Source organism: Antechinus flavipes, chromosome 6 (assembly GCF_016432865.1).
Source record: "Antechinus flavipes isolate AdamAnt ecotype Samford, QLD, Australia chromosome 6, AdamAnt_v2, whole genome shotgun sequence".
Lineage (NCBI taxonomy): Eukaryota > Metazoa > Chordata > Mammalia > Dasyuromorphia > Dasyuridae > Antechinus > Antechinus flavipes.
Genome location: NC_067403.1, coordinates 108,158,435 through 108,185,248, shown reverse-complemented (window position 1 = coordinate 108,185,248; position 26,814 = coordinate 108,158,435). Strand labels below are relative to the sequence as shown.

Genomic DNA, 26,814 nt, shown 5'->3' with positions numbered 1-26,814 from the left:
CAAATCTATTCAACAAACATTTGTTAAGAGGCTACAATGTGTCCCTGTTATGCTAGCTTCTATGGATACAGAGATAAAAATAAAAATGTTCCTATACTCAAGGGTCTTAAATTCTACTGAGAAAAAATGTTTAGATCATGATGAAAAAAGGTTGTGGGTGGTGGTGGTGTGTGTGATTAATACAAAATGATTTTAGGGGAACACTAACAATTGCAGGTATTAAGGAAGGTATCTTGTTTGAAGGCTTATTTGAGATGATTCTCAAAAAGAACTAAGGATTCCAAGATTCAGAGGTGAGGAGTGAGAGAATTCTAAATATGAGGGAAAATCTGTGCAATGTCTAGAACAACACATTTCTTGGGAACATGTAATAAGACAGTTTGCAGGAGCATGGAATGTGTATGGGAGATTGAAATGAAATCAGTCTTGGAAAGAGAGACAAAGAAGAGTTAAATTGATAAATAGAGGGTAGAACATTTATTAAACTCTTATTGTATCTATATAGAATATAACTATCTAGGGGTTTTTATTCTAAGGAGAGAAGACTATATATAGAGATAGAGATAAATATATAAAAGGGTCTCTGGAAAGGGGGATGGAAGTGTATTCACTTCAGTGTCAGTGAATGGTTCATGATAGTGAAGTTGGGTGGAGGCTTATAAGCAAAATGAACATTCCCTTATCAACATCTGCTAATGATCAGATTCTGAAAAGTTTTAGGTGGGAGAGAAAGGAGAGGAGAGAGAAGAGAGAGGAGAGAGAAAGAGGTATCAAGGATGGAAATGTATTTACAATGGTGTCACAGAGTGCAGTTGAATGGTTCATGGTGGTGAAGGGGGGTAGAGGCTTGTAAGCAGAATAAAGTGAACATTCCCTTCTCAACATCTGGTAATGATCAGATTCTGAAAGGTTTTAGGTGGTAAAAGAGGAGTTCATTACTTCATCCTAGAGGCAAGAATCATTGAAGCTTCTTGAAGAGAACAGTGCTTTAAAAATATTAATTTGGCAGCTGTAGAAGATATATTAGAAATGGCTGAATATATGAAATCCAAATAGAACATTATTGTAATAGTCCAGATAAAGAGTGATGGAGGGTTATGGTGTGAGAGAAAAAAGTGGGCCTGTTCAAGAAATGTTGTAGACTATTGCAAAAGGCAATGTTGACTAAGGCAAAATAAATTGATTGGAAGAAGGGAATGAAGTTAAACAATCAAAGGTGACTACAAGGTTATAAAACTGTTGATCAGCAAAATAATAGTACCTTAGATAAAAATATAGAAGTTGGGAAGCGAAATGAATTTATAATGAGAAATAATGAGAGGAAAAATAGAAGGAGTTTTTAAAAAAAACATGTTGGATGTGATAAGGCTGTGAGACAATGAGGCAGGGAGCTATCTAGAAAACAATTAGAGATTCAGTGTGGGAGCTTAGGCAAAAAATGAGGACTGCATAGAAAGTCTGAAGAGTCATCTTGCATAGGGATAAGAGTTGAACTCTTAGGCTCTAAGGGGATTATCAAAACAGAGCACATATAGAGTGAAGAGAAGAAACAAGGCTTGTAACAGAAATCTAAAATATAAACACATATAGAGAAGCAGACCTGCAAGATAATAAAAAATGAAGACTGAAAATAATTCTAGTCAATAATTTTGACTAGAATTACTCAGATGTCTGAGATTTTGATCTCATTCTAAAGCTAGAATATATAAAAGAAAAAAAAGCTATATGAAAATCTCGTCACACTGGAACCACCTTTTTTGTGGATAGTGAGTGTTTCTGTTTTGGTTTTAAGTTTTATGTTTGTTTTGTTTTTGCCATAGAACTGTCTCTCAAACAGTTTTCTAATTTAAAGGGGGAATGTTATATTCCTAATGTATAGTCTTTTGCCATTCTCATTTGTAAATTACTTTGAGAGTAAAATTTGTTCTATGATAGCTTTAAGAGATGGTTTTAGAGAATAACTATAAGAAAATATGCTGCCAATACATCTAAATTTACCTACAAATGTAGGTCATAAGACCAGCTATGGCTAAATGGGTAAGTAGTTTAAAATAAAACTCTATCATATGAATGTGTGCTATTTTTATAAATAAATTAATGAACTAATTAATAGATTAAACAGCTTCTATTCTAGCGTGTCAAATACTGGATTGACCAGGAGCCACTAAAAAGGCTTCTCTTTTGTAGCCACATTGAAACATTTAGCATCTTCACTCAGCTGCATCTCCTTATTAATGATTGCATTTCCAAATGAAATGATCTAATTTATTGAAAGCAATCAAATTGTTGCTTTTAAATTAGTCCATGTGAAAAATCCCAACACAGTATGATGCCAGGAGCCAAAATACTATAGATATTTATTTTCTATATATTTGTTTATCAAAAGAAGTAAGTTCTTCTACTATATAGGGAAGCAATCTCCAAGCCTGGAAAACCTGGCTTCAAGTTTCACTGCTGTATAACCTTAGGCAAGCTACTTAACCTGTAAGTACTCAAGGCAACTTTCAAACTCTAAATTTAAGACCTGCAATAGTAAAGGGAGACTCTTGCTTGGTAATCCTTACAACAAAAGAAGTCATAGTTCCAGTACTTGCTTATTACTTACATAAGGATATTTCTCTCTCTAAATAAAACACAATTTCCTGGAAAGTAAGAATAGTTTCATTTTTTTGCATTTGTATCCTCAGACCTCAGTGAGGTGCCTGGCACCATGATAGGTACTTAAATCCTTGTTGAGCAATTAAATGACTGATTGATGTAGCACCTTTGTTATCTTTAGTTAGTGTAAATCATTGCTGGGTTAGTGTTGATGATTGCTGGCCCATTTGCTAACATCCAATGACCAAGATAAGAAGAATTTTTTGAACTACCATTTCATTTGTCTTTCTCTACAATAATTTTCTTAAAGCCCTAATTATGTCTAAGTCTATGGAGATCTGCCAGAGGAAAAGACTCCAGCAGGCTCAACCAGTGGAATTTTTCAGTGAACCAGGTGATGCTGATTAATGTACCCTGAAGAATTTCAATGTTTTGGAAGGCATAAAATAGTGTAGAATTTCTGAATGCAGAAATATAAGTTTTTAGTTGTATGTACCAAAGACAGAAATGTTTCAGGAGCCAAGTTCCTGCAAAGAGCTAATGATCATTTTGAAGCTCTGTATAGCTGGGATTAGAACAGTTTGATTTTAGTGTTCCTTGTCTTCTGTCTACAAATACTCAGATTTTCCGTTTGACTTGCCACCTCTTCAGGTTGCATAACTAGTTAGGGAAATAGCTAGATTGATAAAAAGTGTCATGAAGGGTTGGGTATCTCTGAAAAAAAAAAAAACTGAATGGCTAGTAGAATCGATGACATTGTCATCATTATTATATATACAGAGAGTATGAATGTGTATCTATCAATATGTATGTGAATATCTAGACTTATACATGTATATCTCTGTGCCTTTGTGTTACATCCTAGATACTATAACCTGCTTCTTCATTTCTGATCTCATTTTCTATCTGTGACTATCTAATTGTGACCATGCTAAACCCCTAAATCATGAATGTGATGTTTTAGTAACCCGTAATTTGCCCAAGGTTATTCTTTACTATTTTATATCTATTTTGAGCTAAAATAGATTTGTGGAAGAGCAGTTAAACAAGTGTACCTGGCAATATGCTATGTCCTAGAGATAGAAAACAAAGAATGAAATAATCTTAAACTCATCAAGAAGGTTGTATTGTAATGGAGAGACAAGTAAATAGAAAATATGCAAATGCAGCATAAATATAAAGTTGAAAAATATGTGTTTAGATAGTGTATATTCACATATATATAATATATATATATATTCATTTAAAAAGTAGTTTGGAAAGGAGGAGCACTAATAATTGGGGTGTTCAGAGAAAGCTTCATCTAGATGATGAGGTCTGCTTTGTAAATTAAATAGAAGACCTGGAGAAGGTAGAAATGAGGGGGAAAATAATTATAGGGATACCGGATGGCAACCAAAGATTCAGAGAGAGGAGAAAGAGTGAGAAATAGCAGTCCAATTTTGACCAAATATCAGAATGGTAAGAGAGAAAGTGAGTAATGACCACTAAGAAAGATATATCTGGATAAGGTTGTATAAGACTTTGACAGCTGAATAAAGGAGTTTATTTTTATAGTAGTAGCAAAAGGAAATCACTGGAATAAGTGAGTCACAAGGTCAGATCAGGACTACTACTTTCTTACTTTCTGGAATGGACTCTTATTTCCCTAATTCAGATCTTAACTCCTCCTTGACTCAGTAAATAATCTTCTAGATTTCCCTAATTAAAAAGAAAAACAAAAACATCACCAGGATTCACCTTGTCTAAGGTAGGATCAAAATTCAAATAGTTGTGAATCCAATTCCAGGGTCCTATCCATTACCATCACAACAGATCACAGCAATCTTTTGTTCATTTTTTTTTTCCTGAATGCTATCTTTTCTTTGAGTTTTTGATACAGTATTCTCTCCTGCCAATCTGACTGCCACTTTTCAGGTTCATTTGAAGACTTTATTCATATCATATCTTGTAAGTGTGCATACTTTCAAGACACTGCCCTCATCTCTTCATACATTCTGATTTGCTGAACTCAACATCCATGGACTCAGTTACCATTTCTACTGATGACTCCCATCTTCTATATCAAGCTCTATTTGTTTTCTTGAGCCTTAGCTGTGAATCACAAAATGTCAATTAGACATTTTTAAATGTCTCAAACTCAGCATGTCTAAGAGAGTTCATTGTCTTTTCACTCATTTGAACTTCCTTGTTTTTAGTGAGTAAACGACCATCCTTTTAGTTTCAATTGTTTGCACCTGTAGAGCCATTCTTGGTTCCTTAATCTAGCTGACACCCTTAGATCCAATTACCTATCAGGTCTTACTAGTTCTACCTCCACAATATCTCATATCCATTCCCTTTTCACTACTCAGTCACCAACTTGATTCAGTCCCTTTTGGCCTCTAGCATAGACCATAGGAATTGGCTATTTAAAACTCGGATCAATGCAATAAACAATCATTATTCCAAAAGACTGATGATGAAGAATACTATCTAGATCCCAACAGAAAGGCAATGAAATCAGGATGTAGAATGAGAAATACATTTTTCAAACATGAATAATATGGGAATTTGTTACTTGATTATACATCTTCTTTAGAAAAGTTTTGTTTTTTCTTTTGCAAGGAGCATGAGGGAAAAAAAAAAACTACTTGTTCACTGAAAAAAATAAAATTTACTTTGAAAATGTTCATTTCAAATACTTATATTAGTACATTGTGATTAATATTAATAAATGTTTAACTAATTAACATATGAGCAAAAGTTGTGATTTAGATAAGTAAGGGAAATCAATATATGTATACCGGTGAAATTACAAAACCTCTGAAGTTCACATTCACAGAGTTTTACACATTTGTAAAGTGCTTTCTTCACAACTACCACTTTTGGAAGAAAGCTACCAATATTATGGTTCCCAATGTAAAGATAAGGAAACCATGCTTCAGCAAGGTCATAAGAGTATGTAATTCAAAGTTCCTTTGATCAAGTTTCAATTTGACTCCAGGGCTTCTGATTGTGTTGTTGTCATTTAGTCATAAACTCTTTGAGACCATATTTGGGGTTTTCTTGACAAAAATATGAAAATTGTTTTCCATTTTTATCTCCAGCTCATTTTACAAATGAGGGAGGAACGGATAGTGTTAAATGACTTGTCCAGGGTGACACAGCTAATATGTATCTGACGCCCACATTTGAACTTAGATGTTCTTTACTCCAGACCTGGCATTGTATCCATTATCTGGTCCCTTTCTGTTATCAAGTCCAGAGTTTTTTCCTCTACAAACTTTTGCCCAGCATTGGTTTTTACTTTTTTTTTTCAGGCCCTCCAGTTAATGTCACATGCAACATATTCATAAATAGCTTTGGATCCATTGCAGAGACAACCATGGTAAGCTATTTGACATTGTAAAATGTTTCAACTCCAAATTTGAAGTCATTTAAATAAGAAGCTGTCTATTAAAGATGTATGTGTACTGTGCATATATATTAAATTTTTAATGACTGGTACAGTTAAATCATAGTAAATCAAATTTATTCAAGCTATTTTAAAGAATTATTACAAATACAATAAAAACTGATCTTTATGTGTACATAATTTTGTAATCTAATGTTTAAGATCCCAGAAAAATACCAAAAGTTTTGATATGAAAAGTAGTGGCATTGCTTATTGATTCAAATTAATTCATGGCCTCTTTTCTAATGGATTAATTTAAGTAACTAGTAATTCATTTTAGTTTTATTTCTGTTAAACTTTTGTTTACTTATTTATTATGTGTATAGAATTTGCATGCTATTCTTTGAACTGATAAGAAATTAGCATTACATTTTAATATTACAAATTAAGGCATATATTTTAAGTTGTATGTGGTTTTATATTATAATATGAATAAGGAAGCTAGAATTTAGATTTGCTATGTTTTTTAAAGAAGTATTAAATATTATACACCTCTACTTCTTATGATTTTATCTTTATACTTTATTTAAAAGATTATATTGTATCTGTGTTGTTCTCTTGGAATCTTGAAGTATTCTTTGGCTAAAAACAACACAATGACCTGATTTGCAGAAATTGCAATTTTCCAAAATTATACTAGAGTTAATGCTTTGTATATAAATTGTAAAGACAGAGAAAAAAATGTTCTTTAAACACATGGTCATAAACTAGCTCAAATGTAATAAAATTATAAAATATATTAAATATTTAAATTTGAAATTTTAAAACCATTCCTATATTAAAATAAAATAAAATTTCATTCAAATTTATAATGTCAGAAAAATAAGTCACAGAGAATGATTATGTCCAGGGAAAAGATATATGTATTTCAAATAAAGTACTTTAGTATAGAATCCTAATGAGTATATTTTATAACTTTTCTTTCCTTTGATATTTACTTTTCTTTATAACTGGAACTTTGTCTACCTTGTACTATGGCTATTCTTGCTTAAAAGATGAATTCTGAAAATAACCTTCAGTAGTCACATGGTTGCAATTGCTATTTAGAACTTTCTGTTCTTATTCTCTCTATATTCAATATTCTGTCTTAGAATATTGCAAAAAATAATCTTTTGTGATCTTGCCCAAAACTCACCAAAAGAGTAAAGAACTTCCAGAAGCCTGAAATGGTAACTAGTAGTATTGTCCATCATAGATAATTAGGACTCTATTGACTCATATATTTAATCCTCCCCTCCCCCACTCACCACCCAGTAATGATGTTGACTTATCCTGAGCCATTCACAATCTGTTGACTGGATTTTTGTGGGATAAAGAGCAGGTCTTTGCCAAGATGACTGAACAGATTTGCAAAATATAAATTTTGGGCATAGGGTTATCTTTTTTTTTTTCTTTGTGAAGAAAAATGGATCATTTAGGTATTAAATCTATACTCAGGTCTTCACTTTCACTATTCCCTAGCCAAAAGAGTTTTATTTAATTTTTGCAAACAAAAACAGCAAGACAGAGATGTAATGAGATATTTGAGATAATGCTTGATGATAGTTATGATGGTAAACATGGAAAGATCTATTGAATGAGCAGTAGGATTACTGCTATTATGTTTCACCAGAGTTACATGTCTAGCATACCAGGGTTTGGGTGAGGGATGGAGGGATGATATTCAACTATCATTTTTTTCTTGTACTTATTGAAAACCATTACATCTGATTGATATAAATGCAATTAAATATAATGGAAAAAAGCCTGAGGGAATTCAATATAATTTTTCAATCACTTTCGAATAAGTGAGCTTACACTTTATTTTCCACCTCTTTGCTAGCATGGAGTGCTATTGTAGATCTTTCTTTGATAATACATTCAATTTGTATTTTCAATTTCTGACTTTTCTTGGAACACACACACACACACACACACACACACTATAAGCAATGAATCATCAGGACAAGAGTACAAATAAATATCTGAATTATTCTTCTTGCATAATTCCAAATTGATGTCCAGAATGATAAGGTCAGTTCACTTCCACTAACAGAAGTAGTAATGTGTCTGTATTAGCATACCCCTCCAACACTGTTCTCATTTACTATCATATTCAACATTCAGAGATAAATCAGAGGTAGATACAGGGGGAAAGAGATGTGGCTTTAAAGTCAAGAGGACTTGAATTCAAATACAGCCCTAATACGTACTAGCTGTATGGCCCTGCACAAGTCACTTACCTCTGTCAGTCTCAGTTTCATCATCCATAAAATGGAAATAATAACAGCAACTGTTGCCCAGGGTTGTATTGAATATTTTTTTTATTTCTTCTTCCTCTTCCTTCTTCCTTCTTCCTTCTTCCTTCTTCCTTCCTCTTCCTTCTTCCTCTTCCTCCTCCTCCTCCTCCTCCTCCTCCCCCTCCCCCTCTTTCTTCTTCTTCTTCTTCTTCTTCTTCTTTTTCTTCTTCTTCTTCTTCTTCTTCTTCTTCTTCTTCTTCTTCTTATTATTATTATTATTATTATTATTATAGCTATTATTTTATAGGATATGAAGAAAAACCTTAAGGTTGTTTTATTTTTTTTTTTTGAGTATAACGCTTTGGAATTAATCATGTTTTGTAATTATTCTTTTGAAAATATTGAAAAATGTCACAACATTCAATCACATGTCAGTGCAAAATGAGTCTTGATATTATAAATTTATGTCAGTTTCTAATGTATTCTTTATATCAGACTTTTATGATTGATATTTAATATATATTTCTTACATTATATTTTCTTTTATCTTATTTTCATTTATTTTATTTATATAAAATGTTTTCTTTATATAACAAATCATATATTTATTTTTTAATGTGTGAGATTAAACCCTTGTGAGATTAAAAATTCTACTTCCAGTTGGTAAATGAAAAAAGTCCATGATAGAATTAACGGGAACAAAACTTCAAGGCCCATTGAATTTTTTTTTTTAATCCTCCAAATATATGTATTACAGTCTGTTGGAATGTTCAGATTTTATAGCTCTCCTGGAATTCTTCTGCTGAAATTTTAGTATAGGCTTCAAAAAAAAAGGGGGGGGTGGATTTTATTTGTAAAAATAAGTGGTAAAAGTCTCTGCTTTTTGTGTTGTCTTGCCAATTAGAAGGTTTTTTCCCCTTTATATAAATGGTTAAGTAGTTTGTTGTCATTTTTTATAATCTGTTCTTCTTGATATTCTTCTAGTATCAAAATATCTGCACTATACTTCAGATAAATTAATTACAACCTCCGTAGTTTCCAAATCCCTCTGAAGGTTTTTTTTTTCCCCCTTGGGATTAATATAGTTCTATTACAGCAGGAATTTGTCAGTTTTTGGTGTTATTTTTCAATTTTAGATTGCATTTTCCTTTGTGCTATCTAATGATTGATGCTTGATACTCTCACCTTTCTTATACTAACATATGTGACAGAATTCCTAACAGTTATTGAAATGTGTTTTTAAAGCTGTAACTTTTTTGTCAATTTCTTTGAAGCTACATATTTTAAACCTACAAAATTAAAAAAAAATGAAAAAGAAAACAATGAAATGCATATACATAGCACAAAATCTAATCCTCATTTGTCCGAGAACTAAAATTAGAGAAGCCAGCACTACTTGATTTTATCTGGTCAATTTAATGTTTTGAGTCAGCCTAATGTTAATGACACATTACCATCACGGCCACAAAATTAAACCATAATAAAATTACTTGTCATAAGTATTCTTAATAGTGCCATAGCAAAGACCTTTAGGTGTCTCCTCTCTTCCATTTCTTCTCCTACAATCCACACTCCTCTCCAATCATTTTTCTCAAAAGTCAAAGTTATTTTGATTCAATAGCCCCAAAGTGTCATATAAGAACAATATACCTGCAATACTACCATATAGTTGCTTTCAAAAGACTGTATCTAAAACCTCACGTTACACCAGAAATATGGAATTCAAACTGTGAAAGAGTGATCGGTATTAGGCAGTTAAGGGCAAAAGTAAAAGAAACTTTGGGTTAGTGAGTTGGTTGTTAAGCATTTCTTTTAATATAAGAATTGTCTTTTAATAGACTTTATAAATAGTCCTTTTTCTATCCAGCACCTCACTCATTTCATCCTTCTACCTTTTCCTTTTCTTTCTTTTTTTCTTTCTTTCTTTCTTTTTCTTTTTTTCTCTTTCTTTCTCTCTTTCTCATTCTTTCTTTCTCATTTTCTTCTTTTTCTTTTTTCCTTCCTTTTTTCCTCCCTCTTTCTCTCCCTCCTTCCTTCCTTCTTTCCTCCCTGCCTCTCTCCCTTCTCTCCCTCCCTCCCTTCTCTCCTTTCGTTCTTCCCTCTCTCCCTCCTCCTCCCTCCTTTTCCTTTCTCCCTCCCTCCCCCCTCATTCCCTCCTTTCCTTCTTTTCCTTCTTTCCTTCCTTCCTCCTTCCCTCCTTCCTTCGTTCCCTCCTTTCTTTCCTTCCTTTTTCCCTCCTTCCCTCTCTCCTTTGCTTCTTTCCTCCCTTCCTCTCTTCTTCTCTTCCTCTCCCTCTTTCTTTCTTTCATGTGTTATGGCACTCAGTGTGAAGGTGGTCCTTAATAGATATTATCTAATGATTATTTTCATTGTAGTATTTATTCTTTTTGTAAACATTTCCCTGGTTTGGCTTATAAAAGGGAAATTGAGTGCTCCATCAATTTCATCTTAATCCAACTAATTTTAAAATATATATTTTTTATTTTTCCCTTAGTTATAATTGATATTTCTTTTTTTCAAAATTATCATAGGTAGTATAGTGGAAAGAACGTCAAACCTGAAGTCAGGAAAGCCTGACTCCTTACACACTTAATTTATCCTCAAATTTATCCTCACACTACTTAATAACTATATAATCCTATAAAATTCACTCAACCACTGGTTCTTCAATGATAAAACAAGGACCAAAAATAGTGCCTACTTCATAGGATTATTGCAAGGATTAAATGAGATAATATTTGCAAAGCCTTTAGGACAGTATCTGATACGTTATAGGCATTAAATAAATGTATATTACTTTCCCTTCTCTTCATAATATAATTATACCATTACTATAGTAATTATATAATGAGAAACAATTTTGCTATAAATTAAATGAGCAGAATTAGTTTACTCAGAGAGAATGTCATCAATATCTCAGGAGTATATGTTTTTTTGTTATCTCTTACTCAGCATTTATCTTAATCTCTTTATTTAGAAATCAGTATCATTTAACACTTGATTTAAATTCCCCACTCTATAGATCCCTTTCCAATTTTCTTCCCTCCTGAATGCTTAAAACAATTAAAATATTACATTTTTAAAATGAGAGAATGGTATATAACATCACTTGTAACAATTCACAAACATCTTTGTTTCTAGTAACTTTGTTTAAAAGAAAATATTAATTCCTCTTCTAGGAATAGTTTACATCCTCATTCTGCTCAACACAATCAATTTTCCTATTAAATTTAACAACTGACCAAATATGCTAAGCTACCTCTGGTGGTCTGGGTCTCTCTGATGTATAATACTTCTAATTGTATCTATTCTCATTTGAAGCTATTCTTTGTAGTCTTCACTCATGTAGAAAGTCTATTTACCCAGTTTATTTTTAGCAGAAGGCAAAATAATATGCAAATAAAGTTTTGTTCACAATCCATTCTTGGCAACAAATTATTTCAATATTTGAATCATTTTTCTATAACATAAGCTCAGCTTTCTTTTACTGCCAAAATTATATAGCTTTTTCAATGTTTATCTAATTTACTTAATATAGAATCAGCCATTTGTTCAGTTAAAGACTGATCTGCTGTTCTTGATATATTGCCATTGAGGATTTTTCTAGAAATGGAGTAAACATTATTCTATCTTCCATATTTCCTTAATAAGTGATCCATATGTTATTATCCTTAACTATGTTTTTCAAGGTCTTTATCTACTTTCTAGTATTAAGTTAAGGAACATTGGATAATAATATATTTGAAAGTCTAAATAATAATTGAGGGCGTAAGAATATTGGGAATAATAGATTACAATATTATTTTATTAGACCTTTCATTTCATATCATGATCTGATAATTTATTTATATCTCAAGAAATACATGCTCTTATCTTTCGAGATTCTTGTTTATATTATTTCAGAAATTCTCCATAAAGAACCCATTTAAGGCTCTTGAAATTTCTTGAGCCACATTCCTTTCTGAGCATGAAATTTCCTCAATGGGTTCCCTTATTTTGCTTCATGATAAAACATCTTTATTAGAAATATGTTGCCACTTATTTATACTCTTTATATTTATTGCCTTTTGAATGATCACCAAAATTAACTACTGAAGATGCTCCAAAGTTTATTTCTATAGAAAGTCCCCAAAACATTTGTATTGAAAAGATTAGTCTTTACATCAGAATGTAAGCCTAATATTACAAAAGATACAATTCATCCCTTTCCTTCCTCCTATTTAACTTGGAAAGTAATTTGTTGTATATTTGCAGTACATATTCAATATATTTAATATATCATTAATATCCAGCACAATATGGACAATATCCACTTTAATACATTTTTCTTGTACAGATTGTTAATCATCTCTTTTTTAAATGTAAACTTCCTGAAAACTGAGGCAGTTTCATTTTTGTCATTGTGTCTCCAATACAGTACCAAGAACATAGTATTTAATAAGTGTTTCTTGATTGATCTATTAAATAATAATGTATCTCATTGAGAGAGGTCATAAAATAGTCTGGTTTGATGAAATTTGTGCAATATTATCCATCAAAAGGTATATCACTAGATCTCAGTATCTGTTTCTATTTTATTTTCCTCTGCAAAGACCAAAATATCTTCCAGAAGATTCATGACAATGGTGAACACATTTGACAAGCATACAGTTTTACTTGATATTAATAATTTGGAAGTCTTTGAACAGTTTTCTTTGCAGTTGTATTTATCAAAGAATCAGGTATGATTTGAAAATTGGAATGAGAAACTTTGCCTTGCTGAAATTGCCTTCAAATCATAATAATGATTAGAGTAGGACCTAAGTCAGGACTTTTCACTCCCAAGAAAAGAAAACTGATTGTTTTTCAATGTATTTGACAGGGATACTTAAAATACTACATATATGTCACATTAGGGCCCTTTTGTGCTCTCTCTCTCTCTCTCTCTCAGAAATAATTTTATATAAGCATAAAAATCATCAAGAAAGATATACAAAACATGTCATACAAGTTTTCTATAATTTAGGATGAGAAGGAATCAAAAAATTATCCAATCTGTTATCTTGTTCTGAGCAAGATCTCAATTATCCTAGACCAGAGGTTCTTTTTTTTTTTTTAAGGGGGTGGGTACAAGTTTATTACTGCTCATAACCTTGATTTAAATAAGACATAAGGGAAAAAAAAACTCACAGCATAAAATTAATACCCAATTAACAAACATAATGGCTATCAAAACAATAAAGACATTATAACAAAGAGCATAAAAATACATCATCACCAGTACAGGGAAGTACCAGCATCTGAATTCCTTAATTGGGAGAATCTATGGTCACAACTAATCAGTCTCAAATAAGAAACATTGCTAAGCACGCTGTACAGTACTTCCTAGCTGAATTCTCAAAGTCCCTTTCCACTAAGAGGTTTTTATAGGCTGAGAACAAAGAAGTCACTATGCTAAATATTCTCATTTGATATATGACTCTTAAGATGAAGTAACCTCAGGTATAGGATGCTTCATATCCTATGTATTATATCAAGAGGTCCACCAAGGATAATATTTGTTCGTTCCTTTAGGAGGATTATGTTTACTCAAGGAACTGAAGTAAAGGACAGACCTGCAATAAAGGATATTCATTAATCAGTCCACCAGAAGAGTGACCTCCCAACTTCTTTGTGCTTTCCTGGCATTCCATCAGATAACCGCAAGCACATGCTCATGTTCTCAGCCAAAAAAAAAAAAAAAAAAAAAAAAAAGTTTCATAAAAGGCATGGCCAAGACTCACTTAAGATTCTTTACTTACTAGGATTCAGTCTTAGGATCAGACTTGTATACAGATTAGAACAGACATTCTTAATAAGTTTTGTGTCATGGATCCCTTTACAGAATAATCTTTTGAAATGCATAAAATGGAATTCATGTAATTACAAAGGAACCAATTATTTTGAAATAAAGAGATATGTTTTCCCACATAAATTTATGGACCTCCCAAATATATCAGGGATCCTAGGTTTAAAAGTCCCATCTTGCTCAAAACTATGCATACCATTTTGATTCAGCAGTGTTACTACTGGGCTTATATCCCAAAGAATTCATAAAGAAGGGAAAGGGAGCTGTATATGCATGAATGTTTGTGGCAGCCCTCTTTGCAGTGGCCAGAAACTGGAAACTGAGTAGATGCCCATCAATTGGAGAATGGCTGAATAAATTGTGGTATATGAATATTATGGAATATTATTGTTCGGTAAGAATGACCAACAGGATGATTTCAGAAAGGCTTGGAGAGACTTACACGAACTGATGCTGAGTAAAATGAGCAGGGCCAAGAAATCATTATATATGTCGACAACAATACTATAGATGATCAATTCTGATGGACCTGGCCATCTTCAGCAATGAGATGAACCAAATCAATTCCAATGGAGCAGTAATGAACTGAACCAGCTATACCCAGCAAAAGAACTTTGGGAAATGACTAAGAATCATTACATTGAATTCCCAATCCCTATATTTTGTCTGCCTGCATTTTGGATTTCCTTCACAGGTAATTATACAACATTTCAGAGGCCGATACTTTTTGTACAACAAAATAATGGTTTGGTCATGTATGCTTATTATGTATTTAGTTTATACTTTAATATATTTAACATCTACTGGCCATCCTGCCATCTAGGGGACGAGGTGGGAAGGAGGGGAAAAATTGGAACAAAAGGTTTGGCAATTGTCAGTGCTGTAAAATTACCCATACATATAACTTGTAAATAAAAAGCTATTTTAAAAAGTCCTATCTTAGAGAAAACATTTATAAAAAACAAATAAAAAATACATTAAAAATCCCCTTCTTAGAAAATAATGCATGCCTTTACAATACTATATTCATCATACATCCCTCCTATTTTTTTGGCAGAGGCAATATAATATAGAGAAAATGAGAGAAAATTTGAGGCATAAATAAAATACCATTGTTTAAATCCTGTCTTTTTCATTTATTAATTTCACTAGTCCAGTCAAGTTTGACTTCTCTGAACTTCATCATCCTAATCCATTAAATGGAGTTAATACTTGTGTATATAGTACCTCCCACACAGAGCTCTTGTAAAGAGCAAACAAGATAATTTACAACCCTGTTATTAGTACTATTACTGTTGTTATGATTAGGATAGAAATAGAGAATTCTCCAGCTACTCATTTTATGCTTCACTGTTATGTCATAATTTTATCCCAACCTACTTTTCTCAATTTCAAGTAAAATGTTTCTTCCTTTAGACTTTTCTTATAGACTGTTTCTTATTTTTCTTTTCTCCTTGAGTCTTTCTATTGTCATTGACAATTTTCCCCTCTGAAACATGCCCACCCTTAATATATCAAATATATGAACAAGCCTAAAGTGTAGCATTCTTAAGATCCTTCCAATAGTTTATGTTTACATTAAAAGACATCTTTTTAAAATATGTATAAATTATTCCAGATTATAGAACTTTTATATTGTATGCTCAGTATTCTCTAACACAGCTCTTGCAACTTATCTTTCTCCCAGAGTGATCTTTGGTATTAACACTATAGCAGATAAAAACCAGGCTTGTACACAAGCACACAAAAACTTTATCTTGTGATGACATCTATATACTTTGATTCCTATTCTGTTTCATGATCAACCCTGGCAATCATTGAATTAATTCTGAGTTAGCTCTCTACACTAAATGAAGAGATAGTTAATCTAGACTAATCTTGTTCAGCTAGACTTACTTCTTACACTCAAAGAAACAGATTCAAAGGTGATTAGAACTGGAATGTATGTTAAGCCCTTCAACTTAATAGTTGAAGTAACTGAAGATTCAGAAGACAAAATAATTTTTCCAAGATCACACGTATAGCTAGACAGAGATAGCATCCTAGTCTACTGGGATATACCTCAGGTATTTTTGGTAACATAAAAAGCACAAGCTTTTGATTCTACATTAATGTAAAAAAATAGAGATGCATGAGATACCCATAGACTGTTTCTATAAAAAGTGCTTCAGAAATTAAAATTACCTATAGTCATATGAAAACAAATGCTCTAATTATTTTTAATTAGAGAAAGATAAATTAAAACAATTCTAAGGTACCAATTCACATCTCTCAGATTGGCTAAAATTATGGGAAAAGAAGGTGATAAATGTTGGAGAGGATGTGGAGAAAATTGGAACAATGCATTGGACTATCATGTCAAACGTGCATTTGGTGGAGTTATAAGATGATCTAACCGTTCTGGAGAGCAATTTGTAACTGTGCTCAAAACTGTGCATGTCCTTTGAATTAGCAATATCATAGGTCTATATCCCAAAGGAATCATTAAAAAGAGAGAATACACTATATAAAAATATTTATAGCAATTTTTCTGTGGTTGTAAAGAATAGGAAATTGAGGAAATATCAATCAACTGGAGAATGGAATACTATTGTTCTATAAGAAATGATGAGCAAGTGGTTTTCAGTAAAACAAAACTGATGCTCAATGAAGTGAGCAAAGAGAACATTGTACACAATGCAAATACACAATGCAAAATGATCAATTATAGGGTTAGCTCTTCTTGCCAATGCAATGATCCAAGACATTTCCAAGGGACTTTTGATGAAAAATGTAATCTACATCCAAAGAAAGAATTATGGAGTCTGAACACACATCTCAAAGCCTACTGTTTCCACTTTTGTTGTTGTTTTTCTCATTTGTTTTCCCTTTTGTTCTAAGCCTTTTACAACATGACTGAAATGGAAACATGTTTAACATGATTGTTCGTGTATCTCCAAAAAAATAAGAAAAAGATACAGACTGAAAACTCAGAAAAATAAAATGCTTTAGGATCAGTAACTTAGACATTCTTTAACATAATTCATAAACTTTTTTGAGGATTATTTGACTAATAGAGGTTCATTCTACCATTTTAAAAAATATAAAGGGTAATTAGTCCAAGAGTCAAATGAGTCTCATGATAACTACCTGATGCAAGTAATCAGACTATGTGCTTTGGTATCTAATAACATGGTGCCTGGTACACACTAAATAGTTACTAAATCTTATTAATTTCTTGATTATTTGATCCTGTGATGCCTCTGCTCAGAACACTGCAGTGATTCCTCATTATCATTAGATTAAAATATAAACTTCTCTCTTTGGCATTTAATTTAGCCTCAACCTATCTTTCCAGGCTAATTGCACATTATACCCTCATTTATTCTATGGATTAATGGTTTGAATCTAACCAAACAGACCTGCTTACTATTCCCCAAATATGACATTGTGTGCCTTTGATTAAACTCTTCCAAATGGCTCTAATATCTTCTATCTAATGCTATCTAATATCTGCCTCTTCGAAACCTTCAACTCCTTCAATAAGTTTTGTCTGACTCATCTAGCTATGTCAATAACTCCATTTCTTTTTGGTGGGAGGGAGAGAGGGAGGAGAGGAGAAGCATGGAATTAAATGCTCTATAATTTATTTTGTCTTCACATGTATCTCATGATGGAATACATGCTCCTTGAAGTCAAGGTCTGTTCTCCTTTTTGTTTTTACATACTCATCACCTACAACAATGCCTATGATAAGCACCTAATAAAGATATTTGAATTTATTTTCAGCAACCTGCACTAAATATGATATATTCTCTGAGTGTTTGGGTCTCTCTTGCTCTCTCCCTGGCTTAAATTGGATCCTTTAGGGAACCACATGCATTCTTTCATATTTCCATCAAGCCAGTGATTATGATGCCATACTTCTCCATTTGTAAATACAACTGGTGCTCAACATGACTAATGATGATGTGAAATGTTTACCTACTTTTCAGGGAGATCTGAAAACATCCTGCCAGCTTTTGGAGAGTTAAACCCATTTCTGTAAGGCAAAAAAAAAATCTATATTTTAATTTTTCTTTTTCCTATAAAGTATTAAATAAAAACCAAGACCATGTCTAAACTTTTAATTTTGAGTACGTGTGATTCAGCCTAGATGTGCTATGTTCTATTTGCCATTGATTTAGAGTATGATAAGGCTTAACAAATAGAGAGCAGGCCTCAGAATCAGAATGACCTGAATTAATATGGAACATTGCTGATTATGTGACCCTAGGCAGATCACTTAATATCTTAATGCTCCAAACTAACTTTCTAAAAGTAGAAATTAAAGAACAAGTACTCACCTGCATTGGCAAAAAAAGAGTTTTCTCCTCCATAGTTTCTTCTATCAATAAAACCACATGTATAGTCCCCATCCTTTTGCATCTGGAATGCTATTTCCAGAGCTGGATGAGGACTAAATTCACTTTATGAACAAATATTTAAGAAGTAACTGCTGCATTCATGTTATAAAGAAGATGCAAAAAAAACAAAAAAACAACAACAACAAAAAAAAATGGCACTTCTAGGATTTTACAATCTCATTGAGGAGATAAGATATATAGGCAATAAGTCATTCAACAAGAATTTATTAAGTATCAACTATGTATAAAAAACCAAGAATAAAAATTTGACTATAATTGCATATGACAAAAACTAATAAAAGGCTAGGAGAGTTGAAATGGGGAAAAATCATGTCTTGCTAGGAGTTTTAGAGCAAATGTTATGAAGTAACTGTCATTGGAGCTGGACCTTGAAGGGCAGCATTTCAGCAGACAGGAAAGAGGGAGAAAGTATTCATTCCTAAGAAAGTGCATGATGAATAGTCAAATTTTCTTAGAATGCATCAAAGGAGAAAACTCATGACTGAGTTTGGAAGGATGGAAATGTCTTGAAAACAGCCACCTGTGCTCCTATTCTTTGGATATTCCTGTGTGGTTTTTTGGTTTGACTAGGTGGTTTGATAATTGGAATTTGGGAGATTTTGGAAGTGAGAAATGAGGAACATTGAAAGATAACATTGTCTTGAGAGCAAGTCTTAAACTATAAACATCTCCCCAGCTGCTGATCTCTCCTCTGATTATCTAGTCAAGACAAAAGAAATTTTAGTGGCTGCTGTGAAACCATAAAGTTAAAATGACAGAAAAATGATTTCTAGGAAAGGAGATTCTGTAATCCTACTTAACATACTTAGACTTGAAGTTATTTCTGTTTGGGTCTTCCATATTACTTCTATCATAACCTTCCTATTCACAGTTAGTCAATGCAAAGATGCCTCTCTCTTAGAAAGCAGCCAGTATTCATAAATCAATTTGAGTATCTGAAAGGTATCCTAGAAGAGTTGACAGAGTAATATAAACAAATCTGGATTTTAGACCCTCCTGTAGGATATATTGGTTGTACATCCTTAAAAAGATAATTAAATTTCTTGTTGCTCTCAGTCTCTTTCGAAAATAAATTGCAAAGTAATTATTTATCTGTTTTAAGAGTTTCCTCACTGGGAGCTCCCTAAAATAATGAAATTATGAATCCAGACCACTCCCTTCCCCACAAAAAATGTCCAAAACCATGTCCTAGTCTATAAGGCAGAAGTTCTCAACTGTTTTGTGCCATGGATCCTTTGACAATCTAGTACATAAACAAATTCTCAGAATAATATTGTTAAAAGAATGACATTGGGTAAATAAAGGATAACAAAGGAAATAATTTATGTTAAAATGTAATTATAAAAAATAAGTTCATATATTTCAGGTTAAGAATTGTTCTAGAAAGAATAATAATGAAAAAACAACATCTCTGCCCTAATGAGCTTATCATCAAATACAACAATAGAATCAGGGAAAGTTCCATGAAGTATCACCTGAGCTGGACCTATCACTAAAAGACCTCAAACTCCTTCCTTTGTTAAAACGATTGCCATGCGGATAGATACTGAAGAAAGTATATATTTGCTCCAAAAAATTGTTTTGTAGAGTTCACTAAATCAAGTCCACTAAGTTTTCTTTCATGGACTCTCTAATAGGGCATAGAAATATCTTTCTTGAACTATATGATTTGGCTTGGAACTTGTGTGAAAGAATTTTACCATATTTCAAGATTTTGTTTAAGAGGTAAGTCTTCTCAGATGGAATTGCCTACCCTGAAGAGCTAAAGGACCCTGAAAGAGAGGAAAGCAGCAAGAACAAAGAAAGTATATTCTCTAAAATGATTGGCATTAGTCATAACTTGTTACTCAGTCATGGATTTAGCGTGTCAATTAGTGTTAATTATTCAGCAATCAATTAAAAATATGGCATGTCTCTCTTCAGCTGTTATGCTATGCCTTTGGCAGATTAATGAGGAATAGTTAACAAGGAAGGCTGACAGTCTTGGTGAATTCATTGGGGCTGCCATGGCATTGTGCATGGAGTATCTATTAGTTCATTTTCTCCTTGTTTCTGAGGTGCATCACAGACAAAATCAAACACATAAGAGCAATATCCCAAGGGCCCTTGAAAAAGAGTAGAGGCTCACAAGCAAATTAAATAGCCCGTGTAGCTGAGAGAGTATATATGAAGATAAAGCATCCTTTCTTCACCAGTGAAAATGCCTATGGATGCTAGGAGTTTAGTGCTTTGGGAACTCATCTGGAAAAAAATAGGGAAGAAGCAATTTTCTCTTCAGTTGGGCTTACACAGCCACAGGCATCTTTATGATTTGAACAAAACCAATAACAAACCTCACTGTTTTCTTAATTTAGGAAGAAGTGGAAGTAAGAGCCTATATGATTCCTGCTAAATGAACAGCACATTTTGGTTCATGGTCAAGACTTGCTGTCTTTTTGTGCTATATATACCTCATGCTAAAATATTAATAAAGAAATTTGGTTTTTGTGGCCCAAAATATTTCTTATAAAATTCATAAAATATCTCCCTCCTCAATCATGTTTTTATTCATTTTATATTGGGCTAGATCTGTGATTTATCAGTATGGAATCTGTATAGAAATCTTTCCATCAATGCATATTGATAACACATCAATAACTTATGCATCTTAGAGAGCTATGTGGAATGGTGAAAGGTTATACAATTTGCCCATGGTCAGAAGCAAGATTTGAACCTAGATATTCCTAACTTAAAGGCCTATTTTCTAACCACTATGTTATTATAATATTTTAATCATCCAATTAATTGTTGAGTCTAATTTCCTGAATCTTAAACCAAAGTTTAATGATAGTCAGAATTTTTCAATATAAAGATGAGCTAGGATATTTTTAATTGACTTTGCATCATTATTCAGTTGTTATTCAGTTCTTTAAGTCATGTCTGATTTTTCATAACCTCATTTGGGGGGTTTTCTTGGCAGAGATACTGGAGTAGTTTTCCATTTCTTTCTGTAGGTCATTTTACAGATGCAGAAACAAGGGCAAACAGGTTTAAGTGACTTGCCCAGGATCACATGACTTGTAAGTATCTGGGGCTGGATGTCAATTCATGTCTTTCTAACTCCAGGCCAGATGCTTTATTCACTGTGGCACCTAATGGATTTGTTGTTAGAAGATGTCTGCAGAATATTAGAGTTTGAATTTGGGAAGTAGGGACCTGTCACCAATAGGTATCAGGGAGACAATATAACTTTTATAGGTATACCTATTAATCAAGCTTGATGTCTAAACTTGTTATCAGAATGTAATATTCTTCCTAATTTATGTTGGTAGCTAATTCTTTTTTGTCTATCTTTAACTTTTGAAATTTAATCTATACAAGAGAACTGACTCAAATTTATAAAAAATCAAGCCATTCTCCAATTGATAAATGGTCAAAGGATATGAACAGACAATTTTCAGATGAAGAAATTGAAACTATTACCACTCACATGAAAGAGTGTTCCAAATCACTATTGATCAGAGAAATGCAAATTAAGACAACTCTGAGATATCACTACACACCTGTCAGATTGGCTAAGATGACAGGAAAAAATAATGATGAATGTTGGAGGGGATGCGGGAAAACGGGGACACTGATGCATTGTTGGTGGAATTGTGAACGAATCCAGCCATTCTGGAGAGCAATCTGGAATTATGCCCAAAAAGTTATCAAACTGTGCATACCCTTTGATCCAGCAGTGTTTCTATTGGGCTTATACCCCAAAGAGATACTAAAAAAGGGAAAGGGACCGGTATGTGCCAAAATGTTTGTAGCAGCCCTGTTTGTAGTGGCTAGAAACTGGAAAATGAATGGATGCCCATCAATTGGAGAATGGCTGGGTAAATTGTGGTATATGAATGTTATGGAATATTATTGCTCTGTAAGGAATGACCAGCAGGATGAATACAGAGAGGCTTGGAGAGACCTACATGGACTGATGCTAAGTGAGATGAGCAGAACCAGGAGATCATTATACACTTTGACAACGATATTGTATGAGGATGTATTCTGATGGAAGTGGATTTCTCTGACAAAGAGACTTAACTGAGTTTCATTGGATAAATGATGGACAGAAACAGCTACACCCAAAGAAGGAATACTGGGAAATGAATGTGAACTATTTGATTTTTGATTTTCTTCCTGAGTTATTTTTACCTTCTGAATTCAACTCTCCCTGTGCAGTGGGAGAACTGTTCGGTTCTGCAAATATGTATTGTATCTAGGATATACTGCTACATATTTAACATATATAGGACTGCTTGCCATCTTGGGGGGGGGGGAAGGAGAGAGGGAGGGGAAAAAACAAAACATAAGTGATTGCAAGGGATAATGCTGTGTAAAAATTATCCTGGCATGGATTCTGTCAATACAAAGTTATTATTAAATAAAAAAAAAAAAAGAAAGAAATTTAATCTATACATTTCTAACCTGGGGAATATTAAGACCATCCCAACATTTATCAATGGCATTTGTTTGTTTTCTATTTTAGATAAACTGTATATATTCCCTGTAAGTTCCTTGTCTTATTGTATAGGAATGTTAGTACTCTGTTTCATAAATTAATCTGATCTCACAAACAATTCCAGAAGGAAAAATATGTAGTCCTGTCTTCAAGTCCTCTATAATGTAAACTATTTAATATGTCTGGCCTTGTATTTAGTATTCTATACTTTCTCTCTCTCTCTCTCTCTCTCTCTCTCTCTCTCTCTCTCTCTCTCTCTCTCTCTCTCTGTATCTATGTATGTCTGTCTCTTTCCTCCCTTTCCCTCCCTCTCCCCTGCCTCACTTTCTCCTCTCACATTCATGCTTTCTTGCTTTCACCCTCTGCCATTGTCTCTAAACAGAGACAGACAGAAAGAGACAAATAGAGAGCTGGATAGATAGATATAGACAGATAGAAGGATAGAAATGCCCAAAGACACTCCAACATACTTTTCTCAGAATTAAGAAGGTCTGTGCTTGAATTCCACCAACTAGTTATCTGGCCATGAATAAGTCATTTCATCATATTCTTAGTTTTCTCATCTGCAAAATGAAGGGAAATATAGCTAATATATATATATATATACATATATATGTGTGTGTGTGTGTGTGTGTGTGTGTATGTATATATATATATATACACACATATATATATACACACACATATATATATACATATACACACACACACACACACACACACACACACATATATATATATATATATATCCCAAAATGTTATGGTATTTAAATGAAATAGTACAGAGAAAGTGTTCTGCTCACCTTTTTTGTAAATAGCTACACAGAGAAATGATCACTGATATTGAAGTCAGAGAACCTGCATTCAAATCACTGCCTTTTATTGCTAGAATGTCTATGACCCTCAGACAAGATGCTTATCCTCCTTGGTCATCAGTCCCCTCATCTGTAAAACTTAGAGGTACCATTATTTGGCTTGTGAGATCCCTTCTAGTTTCTGTGTTCCTGTGATTATAATTATTAGGAATAGAGTGCTGCACTTGAAATCAAGAAGACCTGTCTTCTTGTATAAATCTGGATATGATATCGGTTTCTTCATCCATAAAATGTGAATAATATAATTTATTTCACACAGTTGCTGATTCAAATGGGATCATGAGAAATGTTGTTTACATCTTTAAAATACTAATATTGTTATCACTGTAATGACTTTTAAAATATGCATAATTTTTGGTTCATTAATATAATAGTATTTTAAGATCATTTTGCTAACTATCCTGACCCTACTGGCTACTTCCTTAAAAAAGAAGGGCATTTGTTCTATTTTTTATAAATTTGAATAGGGGAGGTTTTTCAACAACTTTTGCTCAGTAATTATTTTTTTTTTTTGTATTTTTTAATGAGTCTCATTGCCACAGTGTTCTCAAGTTTGAAAATAGCCAGGGAAATGATGGGATCTTGGGAATTGTCAGTACACAGGCCACAGTCCCCTTCAGATAAGGGAAACACGAATCCTCTAGTCTATTCTTGGGTTTGTACTGACTCATTGTGTGATCCTGAGAAAGTACATTTTTTCTCTGTATCAGATTCATAGAGCCTAACACATTTCACCAGCGTCCCAAGAGTGCTGTGGGAATAAATGAGTAGCTAACTGGATGTAACTAAAGATTTTAGGTGAGAAGCTTTATATAAGGGGTGTATTGCAATTTGATATCAGTGATTGAGAATAGAAATCTAAAACCATCAAATAAAATAGCCTCATAAGCAGCAGCTAAAATATTACTGGTGTTAGCTGTAAGAGTCATTCAACAATTCAAACTTTCTTTCCACTAAGAATATCTCTTTTCTTAGAAATACACTGAGTATTCAAAATTAGACAAGATAAATGAATTCCAAAATTTAGATTTCTATTTCCTCCCTACCCCTTTGCCAATGAAGCATATCAGATCTTAGATAAGTCTTGGTCTTAGATCATCCTCATTGGTGCATATCATCAATACAGAGTTCAAAAAACTATGACATAGCAAGCCTGATATGTGATTTTATAATCCCTAAATTTTTTACATTTTTATAAAGTTATATTGCATTCAAATTAAAGGAAAAAAAAAACACTCTTGACCCCTGGTCATTTAAATATAGGTGGAGACTCACTCTGGGTCTTAGGCCAAAGTTTGCCAATTTTTGATAAGATCTGAAGATAGTAATTTCTCAAACCAAAATGTAATGAAATTTCTGAGAGCTTTTGGTGTTTGCTTAAGGCATATCTGCGTATATCTGTGTATCTATGTGCTCATTGAGATTTATCTTCCAATCCTTATACATTGTTGTTATCAAAGTTAAGTAATATTCAATAATTTTCAAATTAAAAGAATTTTTTCAAGCTGTAATATATTTTATATTGACTTTGCACATATTTTATATTGACTGAACATTTGTGTTTTGAATTTCAGTAAAATGTAAGCTCCTTGAGGATAGACTATGTCATGCCTTTGTGTGCCCAATGCTTAGGGCAGTATCTGGTAAATAGTAAAGACTTAAATACTTGTTTAATAAAGATCTTTACTTTAATTACCATCTTTTAGAAATATTTCTTACTCAACTAAAGGCAGCAGTATCTTCCTTGTCCTTCATCTTCATATTATTAAAGTAATTAATATTTAATAATTAATAATAATAAATAATAATTAAAGTAAATTAAGAGATAAGATAGCGATATATAAAGATAAATGGCAAGTGCATGCATCTGTGTATTATATAGATATATCTATGGTATATATCTATATAATAAATTGTTTATGTGTGTATACATACATACATACATGTGAATGTCTATGTAATAACATATTAATATTCCATATAACTAAACATATAATTATAAATTATGTGATATATATATACACATATATATATACCACATATAATTATATAATATGTGATATATACGTGTGTGTGTGTGTGTGTGTGTATACATAAAATTTTGTGTATACATAAACATAAAATAACTTCATCTCACTCAGGATGAATGAAATGTGCGTAGCACTGAACCAATACTATTGGTTTACCTGATTTTTTTTTTGCAAATGCTACTCCTATGCATACAGTAGTATTTGGTCAGCATATGTTTTAACTCATTAATGAAAAAACATATTTTTGATACATGTACATATGTATATTTGCATTATATCCATATCCATATGTGCATATGTACATATGGAGATGTATGTAAAATTTGTATTTTTTGCTTCTCACAGGATTCATTTAATTTTTGCCTAGAGCTTTTCTGTTTGCTTTTGAGTTTTTTGTCAGTTTTTTTTTTTTTGGGGGGGGCACTAATTAAAAGAAAGATAACTAATTCATTGGCCACTACCTGTGAATTATCAAATAGGCACCAAAATAGGCACTTTTATGGAGTACCACCTTTCACTTTCAGTTAAAATCTCCTAAAATTATCTAGACTTTAGAAATGGAGCCAGATCCCTTATTTACTGTTTTGCAAAGGGAAGAGCAAAATTTGACTTGACTGAAAGATTGAATCAGATTTATTTTCTCCAGTGTTCCTGGCTTTTTTAGTGGCAGGGAACGTGGTTGAGTGCCACTCATATATCCTTCCTCTTGAGCTAAAACTATTTTGCCATGGTCATATAGATATTTCATCATGATTCTCAATGATGAATTCTCAATTTTTTTCATAAGTCTAAATTTCCAATTTTTTCTTTCTTCAAAAACGATCTTTAAATCCTCTACTACAGTATAAATTTCATGATGACAAGACTATATAAATTATCATCTCCTCAAAGATTAGTACAGTGCTTTAGTCTTCCAGCATGGTAGAAATAATAGAAGTTA

The 26,814-nt window shown here is 32.5% G+C and overlaps 1 protein-coding gene across 1 annotated transcript in view; it reads left to right on the top strand.

Moving 5' to 3' along the window:
- Positions 1 to 26,814, top strand: part of GLRA3 (glycine receptor alpha 3) — a 229,159-nt gene that overhangs the window by 99,729 nt on the left and 102,616 nt on the right. Inside the window, exon 3 of the mRNA XM_051964069.1 lies at positions 5,901 to 5,968. Within this exon, the coding sequence (XP_051820029.1) occupies positions 5,901 to 5,968 (68 nt within the window). The remainder of the gene's footprint in view (positions 1 to 5,900; positions 5,969 to 26,814) is intronic.